Source organism: Pan troglodytes, chromosome 19 (genome assembly GCF_028858775.2).
Source record: "Pan troglodytes isolate AG18354 chromosome 19, NHGRI_mPanTro3-v2.0_pri, whole genome shotgun sequence".
In the NCBI taxonomy this organism is placed as follows: Eukaryota; Metazoa; Chordata; class Mammalia; order Primates; family Hominidae; genus Pan; species Pan troglodytes.
Window position 1 is genome coordinate 62,320,881 of NC_072417.2, and position 19,738 is coordinate 62,340,618.

Consider the following 19,738-nt stretch of genomic DNA (forward strand, 5'->3'; position numbering starts at 1 on the left):
AAAAAGAGAGAGAAAGGGACGGCCAGGCGTGGTAGCTCACGCCTGTAATCCCGGCACTTTGGGAGGCCGAGGCAGGCAGATCACTTGAGGTCTGGAGTTCGAGACCATCCTGGCCAATGTGGTGAAACCCCATCTCTACCAAAAATAAAAAAATTAGCCAGCCGGGAGTAGTGGCTCATGCCTGTAATCTCAGCTACTCAGAAGGCTGAGGCAGGAGAATTGCTTGAACCCTGGAGGCGGAGGTTGCAGTGAGCCAAGATCGCACCACTGTACTCCAGCCTGGGTGACAGAGCGAGACTCCGCCTCAAAAAAAAACAAAAAACAAAAAAAACAGATAGGGACGTTCTAACTAGGCTACTGGCCATTTGCATCTGTATGGACAATTTGTACCCTGCAAATTTTCACATTGTATCAAGTGTCATGCTGTATGGATGGTGGGCTGAAGGTTTAATTTTTTTTTTTTTTTTTTTTTGAGACAGAGTCTTGCTCTGTCTCGCAGGCTGAAGTGCAGTGGCATGATCTCCACTCACTGCAAGCTCCGCCTCCCAGGTTCATGCGATTCTCCTGCCTCAGCCTCCCGAGTAGCTGGGATTACAGGTGCACACCGCCACGCCCGGCTAATTTTTTTTTTTTTTTTTAGTAGAGATGGGGTTTCGCCATGCTGGCCAGGCTGGTCTTAAACTTCTGGCCTTAACTTCTGACCTCAAGTCTGCCTGCCTCAGCCTCCCAAAGTGCTAGGATTACAGGCGTGAGCCACCATGCCCGGCCTGAAGGTTTCATTTTGAGGCTCGGTATTGAACAGAGGGAGAAAGAAAGGAAGGCCTGGGAGAGTAGGGTGTCAGCAGAGGATGTGAGGGCTGAGGAAACAGAGAGGGTCTTGGTGGGAAGACAGGAAGACGATGGGGACACCCGAACAGGAAGGGAGTTGGGAAACTAGTAAGGACAGTAGGAAGAAAGAGAAGGAGTGACAACGTGAAGGCCAGAAAGGCAAGGCAAGGAAAGAAGGCAGGCACCTTCGGCAGCTCCCTAGGACTTCCAGACCCAAATCACACTCAGCTCAGCCCTAGAACCCCTGGGCTCCCGTCTAAATGCCTCTCTTCAGCGGCAAGGACCTGGTTCCTGGAAAACGCGAGTCACGCTGCTTCACACCTCCAAGCCTTCCTTCAAGCAATTCCTACTGCCTTGTGGAGCGAATGCTAACATTCTTCCAATTCCAGTCAATGCTGACCTCACCTCAGAAGTCTTCCCTGACCCCAGAGCTCCCTTCTGCTCCTGAATCACAGAGACAGCAAGGGCAGCTGGCTCAGCGAGCACTTTTCCTGTGGTCTCGTGGCTGTTGATTCCCTTGTCTATCTCTTATAGACAGTAAACTTCCTGCAGGCACAAACTTTGACCTATTTTGCATCGCCAGTGTCTAGTTTCAGGGCTGGCCCAGGAAAGAAGCCTCATAAATATTTGTTGAAAAGAGTCGCAGCAGAGGAATTCTTGCTGAATTTTTCAATGATGAATAAAATCTAGGGCTACTTCCTTCACAGCATATTTAAGAACACAACTATTTTTAAATCATGAAAACGCATGTTCGTTGCTGACCATCCTCTGGGCAGTCCTGACTATGAGGCTCCCACAAATTGGGGCCATATACAGTTCCCAGAAGAGGCCGGGGAGCCAGCCTGCACGGGTTCTGCTGTGACTTATGGGTCCTGTATAACCTTGCACCAAGTTCCTCTCATTTCTCTGTGGCTGAGTTGCCCAATCTGTAAAATGGGGACAATAATACCAGCAACAACAGAGCCATTTTGTGGATTAAAAGAATTCATGATGTAAAGTGTAGAGAAGAGCGTCCCCACACTCAGAAGGCTCACTACGTCTTCGGTATTCTTGTGAAACGCCTGTCCTCTGTCACTGTGACACCCGTGTCATTCATTCAGCAGAAGCCGTTCAGCGCCGGTGCCTGCTGCACTGCCGCTGCCTCAGAAACCATTTGCAGGGGCCGGGCGCGGTGGCTCACGCCTGTAATCCCAGCACTTTGGGAGGCTGAGGCGGGCGGATTGCCTGAGGTCGAGAGTTCGAGACCAGCCTGGCCAACATGGTGAACCCTCGTCTCTACTGAAACTACAAAAATTAGCCGGGCGTGGTGGCGGGTGCCTGTAATCCCAGCTACTCAGGAGGCTGAGGCAGGAGAACCCGGGAGGCGGAGGTTGCAGTGAGTGGAGATCGTGCCAGTGCGCTCCAGCCTGAGCAACAAGAGCGAAACTGTCTCAAAAAGAAGAAAAAGACACACACACACACACACACACACACACACACACACACACACACACGAAGAAGAAGAAAAGAAACCATTTGCAGGGAGCGCACGGCTTCCGTCTGGTCCTGAACTGGACGCAAACAGGCCGAGCATTTAGAAACCCGCGCAGCTCCCCGCACCGAGAGGCTTCCTCTCGCCTGGCTCCTTCGAAGCGTGGTCTGGACCAGCACCTCCCACAGCACTGGGGGCGCCTTGGAAACGCGGCCTTGGACCTATTTCCGCGGGGGCAGGCGGCGATCGGTGGCCCTGGTCCTCGCAAGGCCCCTCACCACCCAGAACTGAATCTCTGGCGGGCCCTGCTGTGCGGTCAGCAGACGCCCAGGTGCAGGGGCGGTGGCCGGCGTCGCGGTGGAGCTCGTTAAAGTACCGGCACGCTGGCCGCGCCCACGCCACGGGCGGGAGGGGACGGTGAGTGCAGGGACCCAGGCGACCGGCCGGCCGGCGTCCCCGCGCCTCCTGGCGGCCAGAAGCAGGGCCTGCGCTTCCCCGGCTAAGGGGTGCCGGCCCCCACCCCGGCACCTGGGAGTGAAGGTACCAGCGGGTCTCCTGGGCGGTCTCCTGGGGCCGCTCGTTCCTTCACCATCCCCAGGGGCAGTTGGACCCTGAGCAGCCTTAGCCAATAGCCCCGGGACTACCCTTCCCAGAGGATTCAGCGGCAGCACCCGGGTCTCGGAAGGGAGACACTAGGACCTGGAGGAGGGGAGTTTTGCAATCCCTCGCAGTTCCCCTCCTAGCCAGTAGGTGACACTAGCCATAAATTTATTTCCCAGTTTACTCCCCTCGCTCAAACTCCGCGCCCCTCTCGCTCCGAGAGACATAGGTCTCGCGAGATCTTTGGTAAACTTACAGAACCGGAAGCAGCGTGTAGTTCTCTTCCCTTTTGCGGCCATCACCGAAGCGGGAGCGGGTAAGGATTCGGCGGGCAAGCGGGTGTAATCAGCAGCCATCCGTTCTTGGGCATGGTGGCTTCCGACCGCGGGGACCCCGAGAGTCTCTCGTCGGCCGAGTTGCAGCCAGGAAGGAGAGACTGGGATGGTTCGCTGGGCCGGAGATGGATGGAGGGACCGGGGATTTAGGGACTCGAAAACGAGCTGAGGGAAGGGAGCCTGTGGAAATAGTCTGGAGTCTGGGTAGTGTCGTTTCCTAGAGAATGGTCTCGAAGTAACTTCTCGGTAAAGTCTTCACGGAATTTCCAGACCACACTTGCCCACTGGGAGGCTTTTAGGACCCGAGACGTGTGCAGGCTTTTCCAGGTTCGGGTTGGTGGGCCTTATTCATTTTGGCGGGGCTATACGTATTCACTCTTAAGCCTGTAGAAGATGAACGTTGATTGTACCTTCTAAAACGTGAGGTTATAGTTAAGAGAATTGCGTTGTCGGTCTGCTCAGCAGAGATGTAAGTCCAGTCTTGATTTCCTCAGGCACTACTTGAGGAGTTGGGAGAGTGTAACTAAAAGGTTTTATAACTAGGACAAGTGTTTTTGATGCAAAAGTCTTTAGTCCGTAAACATATACGGAAAACACCCGAATAAAACAAAAAATAAAAAGTTTCGAGCTTCGGTTGATAGGCCCTTCCGATCAGTTTTTGTTGAAGTTGCACAACATGACACTGCCTATGATCATTCTAGACTATCAAGATAAAATCATTGCGGTTGTTTGGAAGCTGGATGAGATTTTGGTCATTTAAGAGTCTTTTTAACTTTTTATTTAGCCAAAATGAAGTTTAATCCCTTTGTGACTTCCGACCGAAGCAAGAATCGCAAAAGGCATTTCAATGCACCTTCCCACATTCGAAGGAAGATTATGTCTTCCCCTCTTTCCAAAGAGCTGAGACAGAAGTACAACGTGCGATCCATGCCCATCCGAAAGGATGATGAAGTTCAGGTGTGTATCCCTACTTGTTCTCGTTGTCTTGATGGATATTTTACGCACTTAGCTTAGAAGAGGGATTGCATTCCTGAGAAAGATGCTTCTGAGACTCTTGCTCCCAAAGAATGGCAAGATGAGTTGAGCCAGGGACCAAAAAACAGTAAGTAAGCTGCTTTTCAGTTTTTAATTGTATTATTTGGTGAAGATCAATTTTTTTTTTTTTTTTTGAGACGAAGTCTCGCTCTTGTCCCCCAGGCTGGAGTGCAGTGGTGCGATCTCAGCTCACTGCAACCTTCGCCTCCCGGGTTCAGGCGATTCTCCTGCCTCAGCCTCCCGAGTAGCTGGGATTACAAGCGCCCGCCACCACGGCTCGGCTAATTTTTGTGTTTTTAGTAGAGGCGGGGTTTCACCATGTTGGGCAGGCTGGTCTCGAACTCCTGACGTCAGGTGATCCGCCCGCCTCAGCCTCCCAAAGTGCTGGGATTACAGGCGTGAGCCACCGCGCCCGGCTGAGATGGGGTCTCACTCTTACCCAGACTGGAGTGCAGTTGCGTGGTCATGGCTCTTCTGGGCTCAAGTGATGCTCCCATGTAGGACCTTTTTTTTGTTTCTGTAGAGAGGGGTCTCACTTTACTGCCCAGATTGGTCTCCAACTCCTGGGGATCCTGCCCGAAGATCAGTTTCCTCAAACGTCAGATGATGTGACCATAATTAGGTGACATAATCAGAACATTGCTTTGGGATTATCCTTTTATCAATATATTGTGACTACCCAGCAGGCTCATTTTGCCTGCTGTCCATATAGAGCCGATTTATCTAGACAGGAATTGCAATAGAGAAAGAGTTTAATTCATGCAGAGCCAGAACAAGAGACCAGAGTTAATTACTCAAATCATTCTCCCGGAAAATTTAGGGATGGGAGTTTTTTTAAGGATAATTTGGCAGGTAGGGGGCCAGGGAGTGGGGCGTGTTGATAGGTCGTATCAGAGATGAAGGCATAGGGAGTTGAAGCTGTCTTCTTGCTCTGAGTTGGTTCCTGAATGGGGGCCACAAGATCAGATGAGCCAGTTTATTGATCTGGGTGGCACCAGCGGATCCATCAGTGCAGGGTCTGAAAAAAAAAATCACGCAAATCTTAGGCTTTACAGTGTGTTATCTCTAGGAGCAATTGGGGAAGCCTCTAGCTGCCTAAACTGTAATTTCTAGTCTTGCAGCTAATTTGTTAGCCTACAAAGGCAGTCTGGTACCCAGGCAAGAAGGGGGTTTGTTTCAGGAAAGGACTGTGAGCATCTTTGTTTCAAAGTTAAACTGTAGACTAAGTTCCTCCCAAAGTTAGTTTGGTCTATGCCCAGGAATGAACAAGGACATCTTGGAGGTTAGAAGCAAGATGGGAGTTAGGTCAGTTCTCTTTAACTGCTGTAATTTTCTCACTGTTGGCAATTTTTGCAAAGGAGGTTTCAATGTTTGGTCATTGAAGAGGCAGTTGAGGACCAGTAAACAGAATTGCTCCCAATCTAGATTCAGGAGCTGTAACTGAAGCACAGTCACGTTATCGTTTGCGCTTACAGGTAAATAATTTGTTGCATCTATTTAGGTGAAGGTTTCTATAAATGACCCTTAGGTGTAATCTGTAGTGCAGCTAGTGATTAAAGAATTCAGGCAGTCTCTAAAGCCATTTACATACACACCATCAATATTTTTTCATGCCTATTTCAAAAAGATGAAATGGGTTCCCAAATAAGCAGTGTGGGTTGAGAACAGCCATTGGACCCTGCTGCAGTAGTGCTAAACTTGCCAGTAGACCTTGAAAACAGTCATCTCTGTTTTCAGTACATACCAATGCAAGAAAGTCACAAACTGGGAAGAAGAATCTGTTCAGAAACACTTGTCCTCACAAACTGAGGACCACTGGGATTCCTGTCCGCTAACCTTTGGGAAAGAATTGGTTTGTTCCGTTAAGCATTTGTTGCTGCCCTCTGACTAGCACTAGGTTGCACACATTAATGGGTTCAGATTTAAATACTCTTGGTCTGTTGCTGCTTTTGAGATGGAGTAACAGATTCCTTGTTGTCAACTTCTTACAGGTTGCCGAAGTGGGCTCTTTTTTTTAATCTTTTAATATAATGATAGGGTGAATGGTGTATGCATGAGTTTGTTTACTTGATTTACAAGGTTAATCTTTTATTCAAATATTTGTTACTTTTGAATTTGCTCTTAGGTGGTACGTGGACACTATAAAGGTCAGCAAATTGGCAAAGTAGTCCAGGTTTACAGGAAGAAATATGTTATCTACATTGAACGGGTGCAGCGGGAAAAGGCTAATGGCACAACTGTCCACGTAGGCATTCACCCCAGCAAGGTAGGTGTTTTTGAGAATGCTTGAGAGAAGGAAATTATGGCAATTATTGTTGACGTGATTGTTTACAGAGCAAGCCCATAGAAATAGTCCTTGATTTTACATGTGCTGGAAAAAAACATTTTAAAGTAAATACTACTGCACTTGTATTGAAAATTCTAATACCATTTAAAATGTTTCTGACATCAAAGTGTTAACGGTCATTATGTTTCTGTTAGTTTGTTTTTGAGACAGTCTTGCTCTGTCACCCAGGCCGGAGTGCAGTGGCACAATCTCGGCTCACTGCAGCCTCCACCTCCCAAGTGCAAGCGATTCTCCCGCCTCAGCCTCCTGAGTGTAGCTGTGACTACATGCGTGCACCACTACACCCGGCTAATTTTTGTACTTCTTAGTACAAAGTTTCACCATGTTGGCCAGGCTGGTCTTGAACTCCTGACCTCAGGTGATTTGCCTGCCTCAGCCTCCTAAAGTGCTGGGATTACAGGTATGAGCCACCATGCCCATCCCATTACGTATATTAAATGTGCTTTTTCTTCAAAAGCTATTAGTAAGCTGATCAACAATCAATAATTCATAGATCTTAAAATTTGGGAAGTAGGTTTTTGTAAGATGAAATGGCACTTTGGCCCTGGTTTTTCTTTTTTCTTTTTTCTTTTTTTTTTTTTGAGACGGAGTCTTGCTCTGTCGCCCAGGCTGGAGTGCAGTGGCGCAATCTCGGCTCACTGCAAGCTCCGCCTCCCGGGTACATGCCACTCTCCTGCCTCAGCCTCCCCAGTAGCTGGGACTACAGGCGCCTGCCACCACGCCCAGCTAATTTTTTGTGTTTGTTAGTAGAGATGGGGTTTCACCATGTTGGCCAGGATGGTCTCAATCTCCTGACCTCGTGATCTACCCGCCTCTGCCTCCCAAAGTGCTGGGATTACAGGCGTGAGCCACTGCACCCAGCCAATAAATGTAATTTTTAAACCTCAGAGAAGTCAAAAGGCTGGTATAGTAAAACACCTGTATATCTCTGACCTAGAATTCTCTATTAAAATTTCGTCATGTGTTCTTTATCCATTTTCTCCACCCCCAGTGAATTTACTAAAAAAAGATCATGACACTTCACCTGTAATTACTTCAGTGTGTATCTCTTAAGAGTAAGGACTTCCCCATTCCTTAACCTACTCCAGTCATTTTTCCTACTCCAGTCATCTCCTCACCAGATAAGTTGTTTCAAAAGGTCACCAGTTTGGTAGCAGATTCTTAGTCTTTTTGTACTGTAGATGTTAGTGCAGCATGTGACGGTCGATCTTTGAGTAACTCAGTCATCATCTTCATGTCTCATTCCAGTCTTAGGACTCTCCTCTTCCCCTAAACTCTATACTCAATATCCAACTGGCAATTGCGCAGTTCAACTTAGATATCTAATTAGTATCCCAAACTTGGCATGTTCAAACCATCATAGTGCATGGCAGCTCTCTATCTTCCTAATTGCTCAGGCCAAAATGTCATTTAAAAATTTTTTTAATACGGGCTCATGCAAGTGTTACCCAGGTGCTGGTCTCGAACTCCTAGCCGGAAGCTATCTTCCCACCTAGGCCTCCCAACGTGTTGGGATTATAGTCGTAAGCTGCCTTGTCCAACCAAAAATGTCATTTTGACTGATTTATTATATACCCCACATCAGTTTATAAGATCTGTGGACTGCTGTCTCATTATAATACCTAGAATTCTGTCTGCTCTTTGCCATCACATTGGCTTGTAAGACCTTAACTGATCTGGCCGGGCACAGTGGCTGACGCCTGTAATCCCAACACTTTGGGAGGCCGAGGCGAGCAGATCACCTGAGGTCAGGAGTTCAAGACCAGCCTGGCCAACTGGTGAACCCCATCTCTACTAAAAATACAAAAAAAATAGCCAGGCGTGGTGGCACGCGCCTGGAATCCCAGCTACTTGGGAGGCTGAGGCAGGAGAATCACTTGCACTGGGGAGGCGGAGGTTGCAGTGAGCCGAGATCGCACCATTGCACTCCAGCCTAGGCAATGAGTGAAAACGCCATCTCAAAAAAAAAAGAAAAAAAAGACCTTAACTGATCTTCCCTTACTTCTGACATCTTTTTCCATTCTATATGTTCTAGTCTGCTCGCCTCCTAGCAACTTGGTAGAATTATAAATTCTAAGAGCCCAGGCCTACTGAGGCAAAATTAGGGCTTATGACCCAGGTGTATGTTTTAATAAGCCCTCCAGTTGATTCTTATTCAAGTTTGAGAGAAACACCTATGAAACTTGATAATCTCCTGCCTTTGAACCTTTCAGCTTGCTGTTCTCTTCCAGATACCTGTGCATAGATAGATAGCTCACCACTTTAGGTCTCTGTTCAAATGTAGGGCTTTGCTTGATCACTGTAGAAAGCCCCTCGGCCTCCTCACACTTGCCTTCTTTCTCTATCAAAGTGATGTAGATTCACTTGTAAATGTTTTCAGGCTCCCTATACTAGAATGAGTTCAGTGACTGGAGATTTTTGTTTGGTCTGCATGCTGTATTTCCAGCACCTCTTTTCACCCTTTCCTCGCATTCATAAGACTAAAATTTATCATAATTTGGATGTCTTTTAGGATTGGAACTGTTGGAGTAAGATCTGTATTGTCATCTTCTCACTAAAGATTTTGCAGGTGGAATTATGTGTGGATGCTACCTTTAATTTCTAGCATTAAAATTCTGAAGTTACTTTATTATTTTTCTGTTTGGGGGTGGGGTTTTTGTTTGTTTGTTTTGTTTTGGACAGAGTTTTGCTCTTGTCGCCCAGCCTGGAAGTGCAGATGAAGTCTCAATTGATCGCCCAGGCTGGAGTGCAATAGCACCATCTCAGCTCACTGCAGCCTCCGCCCCCCCAGGGTTCCAGAGATTTTCCTGCCTCAGCCTCCCAGGTAGCTGGGATTACAGGCATGTGCCACCATACCCAGCTAATTTTTGTATTTTTAGTAGAGAAGGGGTTTCACCGTGTTGGCCAGACTGGTCTCAAACTCCTGACCTCAGGTGATCCGCCTGCCTCTGCCTCCCAAAGTGCTGGGATTGGGGGCATGAACCACCGCACCCAGGCTGAAGTTACTTTGGAAACAAATATATTTGTATATGACAGCTTGTAAAACTGTAGTGAGAAGAGCAGAATCATATATTTCTCAGTGAAAAAGAAACAAATCTTATAATGAAGCACAGAAGAGGCTTTAAGAATTACTGATACCATCTTGCCTTTTCTCCTTTGTTGGTAGGAAATTAGTAAATAAGCCAGGTTTGATGGCTAAAGAGTGATTTCTGGAGTTTTTTAAAAGTTAACTAATCTTTTCTTATTAGGTATCCACCTACCCCAGGTTTGGGAAATGGTATTGAATGTTGGGCTTTCCCTTGTGTTTTAGTGATTATTTAAAGCTTGGGAGTGTTTTTTTCTTATTTTTCTGCAGGTGGTTATCACTAGGCTAAAACTGGACAAAGACCGCAAAAAGATCCTTGAACGGAAAGCCAAATCTCGCCAAGTAGGAAAGGAAAAGGGCAAATACAAGGAAGAAACCATTGAGAAGATGCAGGAATAAAGTAATCTTATATACAAGCTTTGATTAAAACTTGAAACAAAGAGCCTGTGTTTTGTGCGTGGTGATTTAGGACACTCCCTAGTTTTCAGTGGATCAGTCTCTTACCTCTGATTTGTTGGTCTAAAATTTTTCTGAAATCAGGACTGATGAGATTTTTTTTATAGTGGGCAGCAGCATTTGAGGATGTATCAGAAGCTGGAGGGGTGTCATTGAGAAGAAGAAGGCCTATAAGAAAAGCTAGTTGGAAACACTTCCTCTTGAACCTGTCTTTTAACTTTCTTACTATGGATAGGTTGCTATATGGACAGGCTATATTTTTTACCTTACTGTGTAAAAGTTTGTATTGCCATTGGATAGGAAGTCTTGCTTTCAATAGGATAAGAAGCTTCTGTGACTTTATAGCTTCTAGATCACTTCTTCAAGCTGTTCCTCCAGATTGAGAGGTCTCGGGTTCAGGTTATCTGATAGACCCATGGGCCCCCTTTACCTTGTTTTCTGCACAAGTGCTGGATGAGTGCCATCAAACCAAAACCTAACACGTCTTTGAGTTAAAATATGAACTAAACTGCAGCTTCGTCAGGATGAAGTGAAAAGGTGTGAGGTGGCAGCAGTGTGTGTGCTCCTGCCGTTCCTTAAGGATCTAAACAGGATACCTGAAGCCCGTTTACTTTCCAGGCTGGAGACTTGGCAACAACGTGGGAATGGGGAACGGGCCCGAGTTAAGTCACTGGCTTAGCCAAGGTCACAGCTGGCATCTGGGTGAACAGCGCTGCACGGTGTCCGCAGTGCGGTCCGCTGAGCGAAGAGCGGGAGCTCCTCCTATCCGCGGTGCCTCTAGGGGGCGGGGCTTCCGGCTGGCGCTGACTGGCTTCCGGCGGAGCGGGCGGGAGGTGGGGCGGAGGTGCTGCTCTGGGGCCTCTGGGTGGAGGGGGATTCAGACGCCGCGTCTGGTGTGTCCCTTTCTCCTTCTCGACCTTCCTCAGTCTGCGGCTCTTTTCTCCACCGCGCGCCCGCCTCAGCCGTTCAGCCCTGAGCTGGCGGGTGGACGGGCATGGATCCAGGCGGTGGGAGCAGTCTGCGAAGTCAGGGTAGGAAGGCTACACAAAGGAGGCGACATCCCAGCCCGGTCCTCAGGAATAAGCGGGCGTGCCCGCGTGGTGTGGACGGTGAGGGGACACTGTATTAAATGCCTTATCTGCATTATCATTGAATCTTCATAGCAATCGATTGTGATGGGTACTGGTCATCTCCCCGGGTTGTAGATGAGGAAACTGAGGCCTCAGTAACTTTGCTTTAGTCAGTAAATGATAAGAGTCAGCAAATGAATTCCCAAGCGTAGACTCGGCCGTACCGCTGCTCTACCTTGCTAATAACGACCTACCTGTAAGCGACATTTTTGACAAAATGTCCTTTAAACATCTTTTGTGCTCAGCTCTGTATTCGTGGGCCCTCCAAAGGGGGTACAGGCAGGTAGTAGCCTCCGCCCCTACCTTATAGGTTGTATACATCTGAACCGGTCGACTAAAGATGCAAAGCCAAGTGCTCCAGTGAGTGTGGTACAGGTTGTTGAGATGAAGGAGAGATGGCAATCGGCTGAAGTTACTGAATACGTCAGGAAGGAGGCTGGTTTCAGCTGGCTGTGATTGGGAGGATCAATGCGAGAACATTCCGAGTCGGAAACAGCCAAGGCAAAGACTCACAGGTGGGTGAAGGGAGTAAACATGGCTTTGGAAATATTTCCAGTTTTCTCTGACCAACTCGTTTATCACCTAGCCGTCACATAGATCACACCAAGAAGCTGATTGATTTACGGTCGCGTTTCTTTCATGTTGCTTTGGAAAAGATACTGAAGCCTCGGGCAACATAATGAGACCCCGTCTCTACAAAAAAGAAAAGAAAAGAAAAGAAAAAATTAGCTGGGCCTGGTGACGCATGCCTGTAGTCCCAGCTACTTGGGAGGCTGCGGTAGAGGATGCCTTGACCCTGGGAGCCGTGATCATGCCACTGTACTCCAGCCTGGGTGACAAAGTGAGACCCTACCCTCTCAAAAAAAAAAAAAAAATGAAAGAAAAAAGATATTGAAAGCTTAGAAATCTGCAGGAGTGGGCAAGTAAGATGAATAGGTTAGTAGGTCCCGACGTCCTGGGCTGCATGCGGCCCACAGGCCACAGGTAGGACAAGCTTGATCCAAAGGAAGATGCCGCCTCTCCATCACAGCCAGCTATTGCCAGGCAGCAATGCCGCCAGTGCAGCCAGAACGTTGCCTTTTCAAGAAAGCCAGAAATCGAGGCTGGGCGCAGTGGCTCACGCCTGTAATCCCAGCACTTTGGGAGGCCGAGGCGGGTGGATCACGAGGTCAGGAGATCGAGACCATCCTGGCTAACACGGTGAAACCCCGTCTAGTAAAAATACAAAAAATTAGCCAGGTGCGATGGCGGGCACCTGTTGTCCCAGCTACTCGGGAGGCTGAGGCAGGAGAATGGCGTGAACCCGGGAGGCGGAGCTTGCAGTGAGCCGGGATCGCACCACTGCACTCCAGCCTGGATGACAGAGCAAAACTCTGTCTCAAAAAAGAAAGAAAGAAATGAAGATTTTTATGTGAAATCTCCCAATCTGTAAATATAGGTGAAACATTGAATTTTTTTTTTTTTTTTTTTGGTGACAGAGTCTGGCTCTGTCGCCCAGGCTGGAGTGCGGTGGCACGATCTCGGCTCACTGCAAGCTCCACCTCCCGGGTTCATGTCATGCTCCTGCCTCAGCCTCCTGGGATTACAGGCGCTCGTCACCATGCCCAGCTAATTTTTTGTATTTTTGGTAGAGACGGGGTTTCACCGTGTTAGCCAGGATGGTCTCGATCTCCTGACCTTGTAATCCACCCACCTCCGCCTCCTAAAGTGCTGGGGTTACAGGTGTGAGCCCCCACGCCCGGCCGAATCATTCAAATTTTTTTTTTTTTTTTTTTTTTTTTTTTTAGTATTTATTGATCATTCTTGGGTGTTTCTCGCAGAGGGGGATTTGGCAGGGTCATAGGACAATAGTGGAGGGAAGGTCAGCAGATAAACATGTGAACAAGGGTCTCTGGTTTTCCTAGGCAGAGGACCCTGCGGCCTTCCGCAGTGTTTGTGTCCCTGGGTGCTTGAGATTAGGGAGTGGTGATGACTCTTAACGAGCATGCTGCCTTCAAACATCTGTTTAACAAAGCACATCTTGCACCACCCTTAATCCATTTAACCCTGAGTGGACACAGCACGTGTTTCAGAGAGCACGGGGTTGGGGGTAAGGTTATAGATTAACAGCATCCCAAGGCAGAAGAATTTTTCTTAGTACAGAACAAAATGGAGTCTCCTATGTCTACTTCTTTCTACACAGACACAGTAACAATCTGATTTCTCTTTCTTTTCCCCACATTTCCCCCTTTTCTATTCGACACACCCGCCATTGTCACCATGGCCCGTTCTCAATGAGCTGTTGGGTACACCTCCCAGACAGGGTGGCGGCCCGGCAGAGGGGCTCCTCACTTCCCAGACAGGGCGGCCGGCTGGGCGGGGGCTGCCCCCCACCTCCCTCCTGGACGGGGCGGCTGCCGGGCGGAGGGGCTCCTCACTTCCCAGACAGGCGGCTGCCGGGCGGAGGGGCTCCTCACTTCTCAGACGGGGCGGCAGGGCAGAGACGCTCCTCACCTCCCAGACGGGGTGGCGGTAGGGCAGAGACACTCCTCAGTTCCCGGACTGGGTCGCGGCCGGGCAGAGGCGCTCCTCACATCCCAGACGGGGCGGCGGGGCAGAGGCGCACCCCACATCTCAGACGATGGGCGGCTGGGCAGAGACGCTCCTCACTTCCCAGACGGGATGGCGGCCGGGAAGAGGCTCCTCACTTCCCAGACTGGGCGGCCGGGCAGAGGGGCTCCTCACATCCCAGACGATGGGCGGCCAGGCAGAGACGCTCCTCACTTCCCAGACGGGGTGGCGGCCGGGCAGAGGCTACAATCTCGGCACTTTGGGAGGCCAAGGCAGGCGGCTGGGAGGTGGAGGTTGTAGCGAGCCGAGATCACGCCACTGCACTCCAGCCTGGACAACATTGAGCACTGAGTGAGCGAGACTCCGTCTGCAATCCCGGCACCTCAGGAGGCCGAGGCAGGCAGACCACTCGCAGTCAGGAGCTGGAGACCAGCCCGGCCAACACGGCGAAACCCCGTCTCCACCAAAAAATACAAAAACCAGTCAGGCATGGTGGCGCCTGCGGGCAATCCCAGGCACTCGGCAGGCTGAGGCAGGAGAATCAGGCAGGGAGGTTGCAGTGAGCCGAGATGGCGGCAGTACAGTCCAGCCTCGGCTCGGCATCAGAGGGAGACCGTGGAGAGAGAGGGAGACCGTGGAGACGGAGAGAGGGAGAGGGAGATAAATTTTTTTAAAATCACTAGATGGACCAACCAAAATAGGTCTATTAGACAATTGTAGACCCTGGACTCTACTGTAGAATTTCATGGTATAGTAAGGACTGTACCTCTACTAAAGACTGAGATTCTACATCTTTTGATTATAAATTGTTTCTAGCCTGTTGCCTTCATTCTTTTTTCTTTTTCTTTTTTTTATTTTTAGAGACGGTCTCACTATGTTGACTAGGTTGGTCTTGAACTCCTGGCCTCAAGCAATCCTCTCACCTTGGCCTACCAAAGTGTTAGGATTACGGGCATGAGCCACCATGCCCAGTTGCCTTCATTATTTTATAGAATGAAGATGAGGCTTTCCCTTCCTTTGCGGTCCCCTGAAGGGACTCAAATAACAACCAACACAGCACTCAGGTTCTGAGAGATGCTGGTTTCAGAAAGGAATCTGGAAGGTGCTTTTTCTGGATTCCATTGAATACCTTGTGGTTTCAAGTCTGTTAGAACTAGTAGGACCGGCTGGGTGTGCTGGCTCACACCTGTAATTCCAACACTTTGGGAGGCCAAAACGAGCAGATCACTTGAGGCTAGAAGTTCGAGGACTAGCCTGGCCAGCATGGCAAAACCTCACTTTGGGAGGCTGAGGCAGGTGGATCACTAGAGCCCAGGAGTTCGAGACCGGCCTGGGTTTTTTGCAACATGGCAAAACCCCATCTCTATAAAAAAATACAAAAGAAAAAGAATGAAAATGCATATTTTTCACATTTTAAATTTTGGATGTGTCTTATCAATACATTCATTTAATACACACTGTTTTTCCTCTCAAAAGAAAGTTGTTGTTAAGTTAGTGATTTACAATCAGTAATGTCTTAGAATCAGGAATATTCATGATTAACTAGCAATGCTGAGGAGGGGAGTTTGAAGCCCTTTTACTGAAGGACCTTTAGGACCTGGAAGCAGGCCCCACTTAACTGAGACTCTTGCTCAGAGACTTTAAAAGTTTCCATCTTTCTCTGCTTCTCAGGATTCTGCCCTGCCCCTCCGCTCTGCATCTGACAGCTGGGATCTCGGGATCCTGTTTTCCTAAGCTTGCTGGAATTCCTGCAGTCCTCATGTGAACTCCCCTGGCCTCATCACCATCCTGTCTTACAGCTGTTCTGACTAAGGAATCCCAGTTTAGACAACTGAGTATCAAGTTCTCTCCCTAAGGAATTATCTGATCACAGTGGCAGGTAGACTCCATTTGGGGTATCTCTTTTCTGCAGGATAATCTCCTGACATATCTTTATGTACACAGATATAATATTTCCATTGGAAACAGATCCTGCCACCCCTGTTAGGAGTCATCAAGCCTGCGCCCAAGTTCACTTGGACTCTGCTTTATTCTGAAAAGATTAATACATGGGCTACAGCTCTGGCAGCGTCAAAACTGGCCAGACCAACAGACCTCCCAGGAAAGCAAAACTCCTTTCCCTCATCTATGAAGCTGTACTCATCTTGTTGGATGTGAGACCTATTTCTTATTTCTTCCATTTATTCACCTGACTCGCTTTCAGAGTCCTTTATGCTGCACGCCTTCCTTCCTGGTGCCCTCTCTTGTCTCTTCCCCAGTCCTGCTGAAGCTGCTCTTTAGCCCATGCCCCAAGACTGTATGGTCCCTGTGGCAGCAGCCAGTGTTGTTTCAGGAAGCAACAGCATTTGAAAATATGACCAAAGATTGGAATTATTTAGAAGGCTCTCAAAAGGATTGCTACAGAGACACAATGCTGGACAGTTATGAGAACACGGTCCCACAGGGTAAGGGCTCAGAATCTTCCTTTATTAATCTTGTGGACAATTGTCAAGGGGAAACCGTCATTTAAAAATATCCCCACAGCTTTCTTCTCGATTCCCCAAGATAAGGACAGACTCTTCAGCCATAAGAAATTTTTTTTTTTTTTTAAACAGTCTCGCTTTGTCGCCCAGGCTGGAGTGCAGTGGTGTAATCTCGGCTCACTGCAACCTCCACCTTCCAGGTTCAGGCAGTTCTCCCTGCCTCAGTCTCCCGAGTAGCTGGGATTACAGGCTCCTGCCACTACACCTGGCTAAATTTTGTATTTTTAGTAGAGATGGGGTTTCACCCTGTTGGCCAGGCTGGTCTTGAACTCCTGACCTCAAGTGATCCGCCCACCTCGCCCTCCCAAAGTGCTGGGATTACAGGCGTGAGCCACTGTGCTTGGCCAAGAAATTGTTTCTGTTGATCATGGGAAGGCTCAGAAGCAATCCCTGGTACAAATTTCAGTTTAAGAGTTTGCTGTTATTATGTGGTACCTTTTAGCAACGTTCTCCCATTTATATTATTTTAAAGGGTACTGAGGGTAAGATTTTAGCCTACTGCCTTAGGAGTTTCTGTTTATCCTCTCTCCTATTCAATTAATAAAAACCAGTTGATTAGGTTTCTTGCTATAAGCTAATGACTTCATTGTTTTTGCTGTTTGCCTAAAGTCTAAAACCTCTACATATTTGTGATCTTTACTGATGTCAAATTCTGTTGCTATGCTCTGGTTTTGGATGGTGCTAGTTGGCTTTCTAGTTGCTTTTTAACTATTATTCTATTATCATTCTTCCATATAATCATCTTCAAAAATTAGATGAAAGAATTGATGAGGAACTTTAGAGGGAAAGTCTTCCAGGTGGGAGTGTCAGTGAATTTAACTTTGTTCTCTTTTCTTCCTTTCTTAGGATCCTTCTTACAGTTCTCCATGATGCCTCAGAGAGCTGGAAATGATCCACCTGGGGTTTCAAATGCAAGTGAAATGGAAATGGAGATAAGTAACATGAGAGAAAAGTTTCTTATGAGTGTAACAAAGTTAGTAGAAAGCAAAAGTTACAACAGCAAGGTATTTTCCAAAGAAAAGTACTTTCAAACAATAAAGGAAGTTAAAGAAGCTAAAGAAAAAGGGAAGAAGTCATCACGTGATTATCGCCGTGCAGCAAAATATGATGTAATCTCTGTACAGGGCACAGAGAAACTGATAGAGGCTACTCATGGAGAACGTGATCGAATACGGTATTATGTACATAAGGAAGAGTTGTTTGATATTCTTCATGATACACATCTCAGTATTGGACATGGTGGGCGGACACGCATGCTCAAGGAGCTGCAAGGAAAATATGGGAATGTCACCAAAGAAGTTATTGTCTTATATCTGACTCTGTGTAAACAGTGCCACCAGAAGAACCCAGTACCCAAGAGAGGCCTTGCACCACAGCCCATGACTTTTAAGGACATAGACTCCACATGCCAAGTTGAAATACTTGACATGCAGTCAAGTGCCGATGGTGAGTTCAAGTTCATTTTATACTACCAGGATCACTCAACCAAGTTTATTATTTTACGGCCATTAAGAACCAAACAGACCCATGAGGTGGTCAGTGTCTTGTTAGATATTTTCACAATTCTTGGTACACCCAGTGTGTTAGACTCTGACAGTGGCGTTGAGTTCACAAACCAGGTTGTTCATGAGCTCAATGAGTTGTGGCCAGACCTAAAGATTGTATCTGGTAAGTACCACCCTGGCCAAAGCCAGGGCTCCCTGGAAGGAGCAAGCCGTGATGTAAAGAACATGATAAGTACCTGGATGCAGAGTAACCACTCATGTCACTGGGCCAAAGGCCTCCGATTCATGCAGATGGTGAGGAATCAGGCTTTCGACGTTTCCTTGCAGCAAAGTCCATTTGAGGCAATGTTTGGCTGTAAAGCCAAATTTGGGCTATATTCCTCAAACTTGCCCCGGGAAACTGTGGCTACTTTACAAACGGAAGAAGAGCTAGAAATTGCTGAAGAACAGCTAGAAAATAGCCTTTGGATCAGGCAGGAAGAAAGGGCTGAGATTGGAGCAGACAGATCTGATATGGACGATGACATGGATCCCACTCCTGAAGCTTCAGAACCCAGCACCTCACAAGGGACTTCCGGTCTCCTCTGCTGGTGAACAGATGGCTGCTGGGTGGACAGTCACAGGTGTCTCTCTGAGCATAGTCATCTGAGAACTGTTGCCAGAGGCCCCAGAGGAAAAGATTGAAGGCTGCACTCTCAGGTCAAGTTGTACATGGCAGTCCTTGCTCAAAAAGACAAAAGTTCGGGTCTGTGTATTTATTCTTAGGGCTGCCATAAAAAATTACCACAACCTGGCCGGGCGCAGGGCTCATGCCCGTAATCCCAGCACTTTGGGAGGCCGAGGTGGGCGGGTCACTTGAGATCAGGAGTTCAAGACTAGCCTGGCCAACATGATGAAACCCTGTCTCTACTGAAAATATAGAAATTAGCCAGGCTTGGAGCTGTGTGCCTGTAATCCCAGCTAACCAGGAGGCTGAGGCAGGAGAATCACTTGAACCCAGGAGGCAGAGGTTGCAGTGAGCCGAGACCATGCCACTGCACTCCAGCCTGGGTGACAAAGCAAGACTCTGTCTCAAAAAAAAAAAAAAAAAACATTACCACCACGTAGGTGACTTAACAGAAATTGAGTCTCACAGTTCTGGAGGCCCAAAGTCTGAAATTAAAGTGTTAGTAAGGTTCTTTCTGGAGGCTCTGGGGGAGAATCCATTCCATGCCTTTCTCCTTTCTCTAGTGGCCATCGGCAATCCTTGGCATTCCTTGGCTTGTGACAGTGTAAGTCCAGTCTCTGCTTCTATCTTCATGTGGCCTTCTCCCCTGAGAAGGCCATAATTTTTTATGGCAGCCCTAAGAATAAATACACAGACCCGAACTTTTCCCTTATTAAGTAAGGACTACCATATACAACTTGACTTGAGATACACAGGAATACCTTGTGTGTATTCTTTCCTGTCTCTTGTAAAGACATCACTGGACACCAAATCCATGTCACTGGATTTAGGGCCCACTCTAATGAGGATGATCTCATCTCGAGATCCTTACCTTAATTAGATCAGCGAATACTCTTTCCAAGTAAGGTGACATTCACAGGTACTAGGGACCTGAACTTGAACTTATTTTTTTTTTTATTTTATTTCATTTTTTTAGAGACAGGGTCTCCTTATATTGCCCAGGCTGGTCTCAAACTCCTGGGCCCAAGGGATTGGCCTCCCAAAGTGCTAGGATTACAGGCACACGCCACCACACCCAACCAGGACTTTTTTTTTTTTTTTGAGACAGGGTCTCGCTCTGTCACTGAGGCTGGAGTGCAGTGGCACAATCTGGGCTCACTGCAGCCTCCGCCTCCCCAGTTCAAGCAATTCTCCTGCCTCAGCCTCC

At 47.9% G+C, this 19,738-nt stretch overlaps 2 protein-coding genes and 1 long non-coding RNA gene across 6 annotated transcripts; 2 read left to right on the forward strand and 1 right to left on the reverse strand.

The window, feature by feature from the left end:
- The first annotated feature begins 2,311 nt into the window (after window positions 1–2,311).
- Window positions 2,312–10,141, forward strand: RPL26 (ribosomal protein L26). 3 transcript variants are annotated; one of them, XM_009432777.3, is made up of 4 exons: window positions 2,312–3,215; window positions 4,019–4,191; window positions 6,395–6,535; window positions 9,972–10,141. In XM_009432777.3, the coding sequence occupies exons 2-4, from the start codon at window positions 4,024–4,026 to the stop codon at window positions 10,098–10,100; spliced, it is 438 nt and encodes a 145-aa protein (XP_009431052.1). In that variant the 5' UTR covers window positions 2,312–3,215; window positions 4,019–4,023; the 3' UTR covers window positions 10,101–10,141. The 3 variants fall into 3 exon arrangements, with proteins under 3 accessions (XP_009431052.1, XP_063655851.1, XP_009431054.1); XM_063799781.1 differs by having other exon boundaries at window positions 3,206–3,343; XM_009432779.4 differs by having other exon boundaries at window positions 3,208–3,561.
- LOC107969259 (uncharacterized) lies at window positions 5,004–14,167 on the reverse strand. 2 transcript variants are annotated; one of them, XR_008540316.2, is made up of 3 exons: window positions 13,781–14,167; window positions 10,423–11,980; window positions 5,004–5,287 (listed from the first exon to the last, which is right to left on the reverse strand). It is a non-coding gene; the product is annotated as an uncharacterized LOC107969259 (long non-coding RNA). The 2 variants fall into 2 exon arrangements; XR_008540317.2 differs by having other exon boundaries at window positions 10,754–11,980; window positions 13,781–13,945.
- KRBA2 (KRAB-A domain containing 2) lies at window positions 11,692–18,955 on the forward strand. The gene is made up of 3 exons (XM_024350497.3): window positions 11,692–11,802; window positions 15,509–16,281; window positions 17,206–18,955. Exons 2-3 carry the CDS (start codon window positions 16,191–16,193, stop codon window positions 18,456–18,458), a joined length of 1,344 nt encoding a protein of 447 aa, XP_024206265.1. The 5' UTR covers window positions 11,692–11,802; window positions 15,509–16,190; the 3' UTR covers window positions 18,459–18,955.
- Window positions 18,956–19,738: the final 783 nt, after the last annotated feature.

Bases quoted from the DNA above. Each gene is read 5' to 3' on its own strand.
- KRBA2 (XM_024350497.3), top strand. From the start codon at position 16,191: ATGACCAAAGATTGGAATTATTTAGAAGGCTCTCAAAAGGATTGCTAC. The intron at 16,282-17,205 runs GTAAGGGCTCAG...TTCCTTTCTTAG, and splicing joins TGAGAACACGGTCCCACAGG to GATCCTTCTTACAGTTCTCC.
- RPL26 (XM_063799781.1), top strand. From the start codon at position 3,268: ATGGTGGCTTCCGACCGCGGGGACCCCGAGAGTCTCTCGTCGGCCGAG. The intron at 3,344-4,018 runs GTTCGCTGGGCC...CTTTTTATTTAG, and splicing joins AGGAAGGAGAGACTGGGATG to CCAAAATGAAGTTTAATCCC. The intron at 6,536-9,971 runs GTAGGTGTTTTT...ATTTTTCTGCAG, and splicing joins TAGGCATTCACCCCAGCAAG to GTGGTTATCACTAGGCTAAA.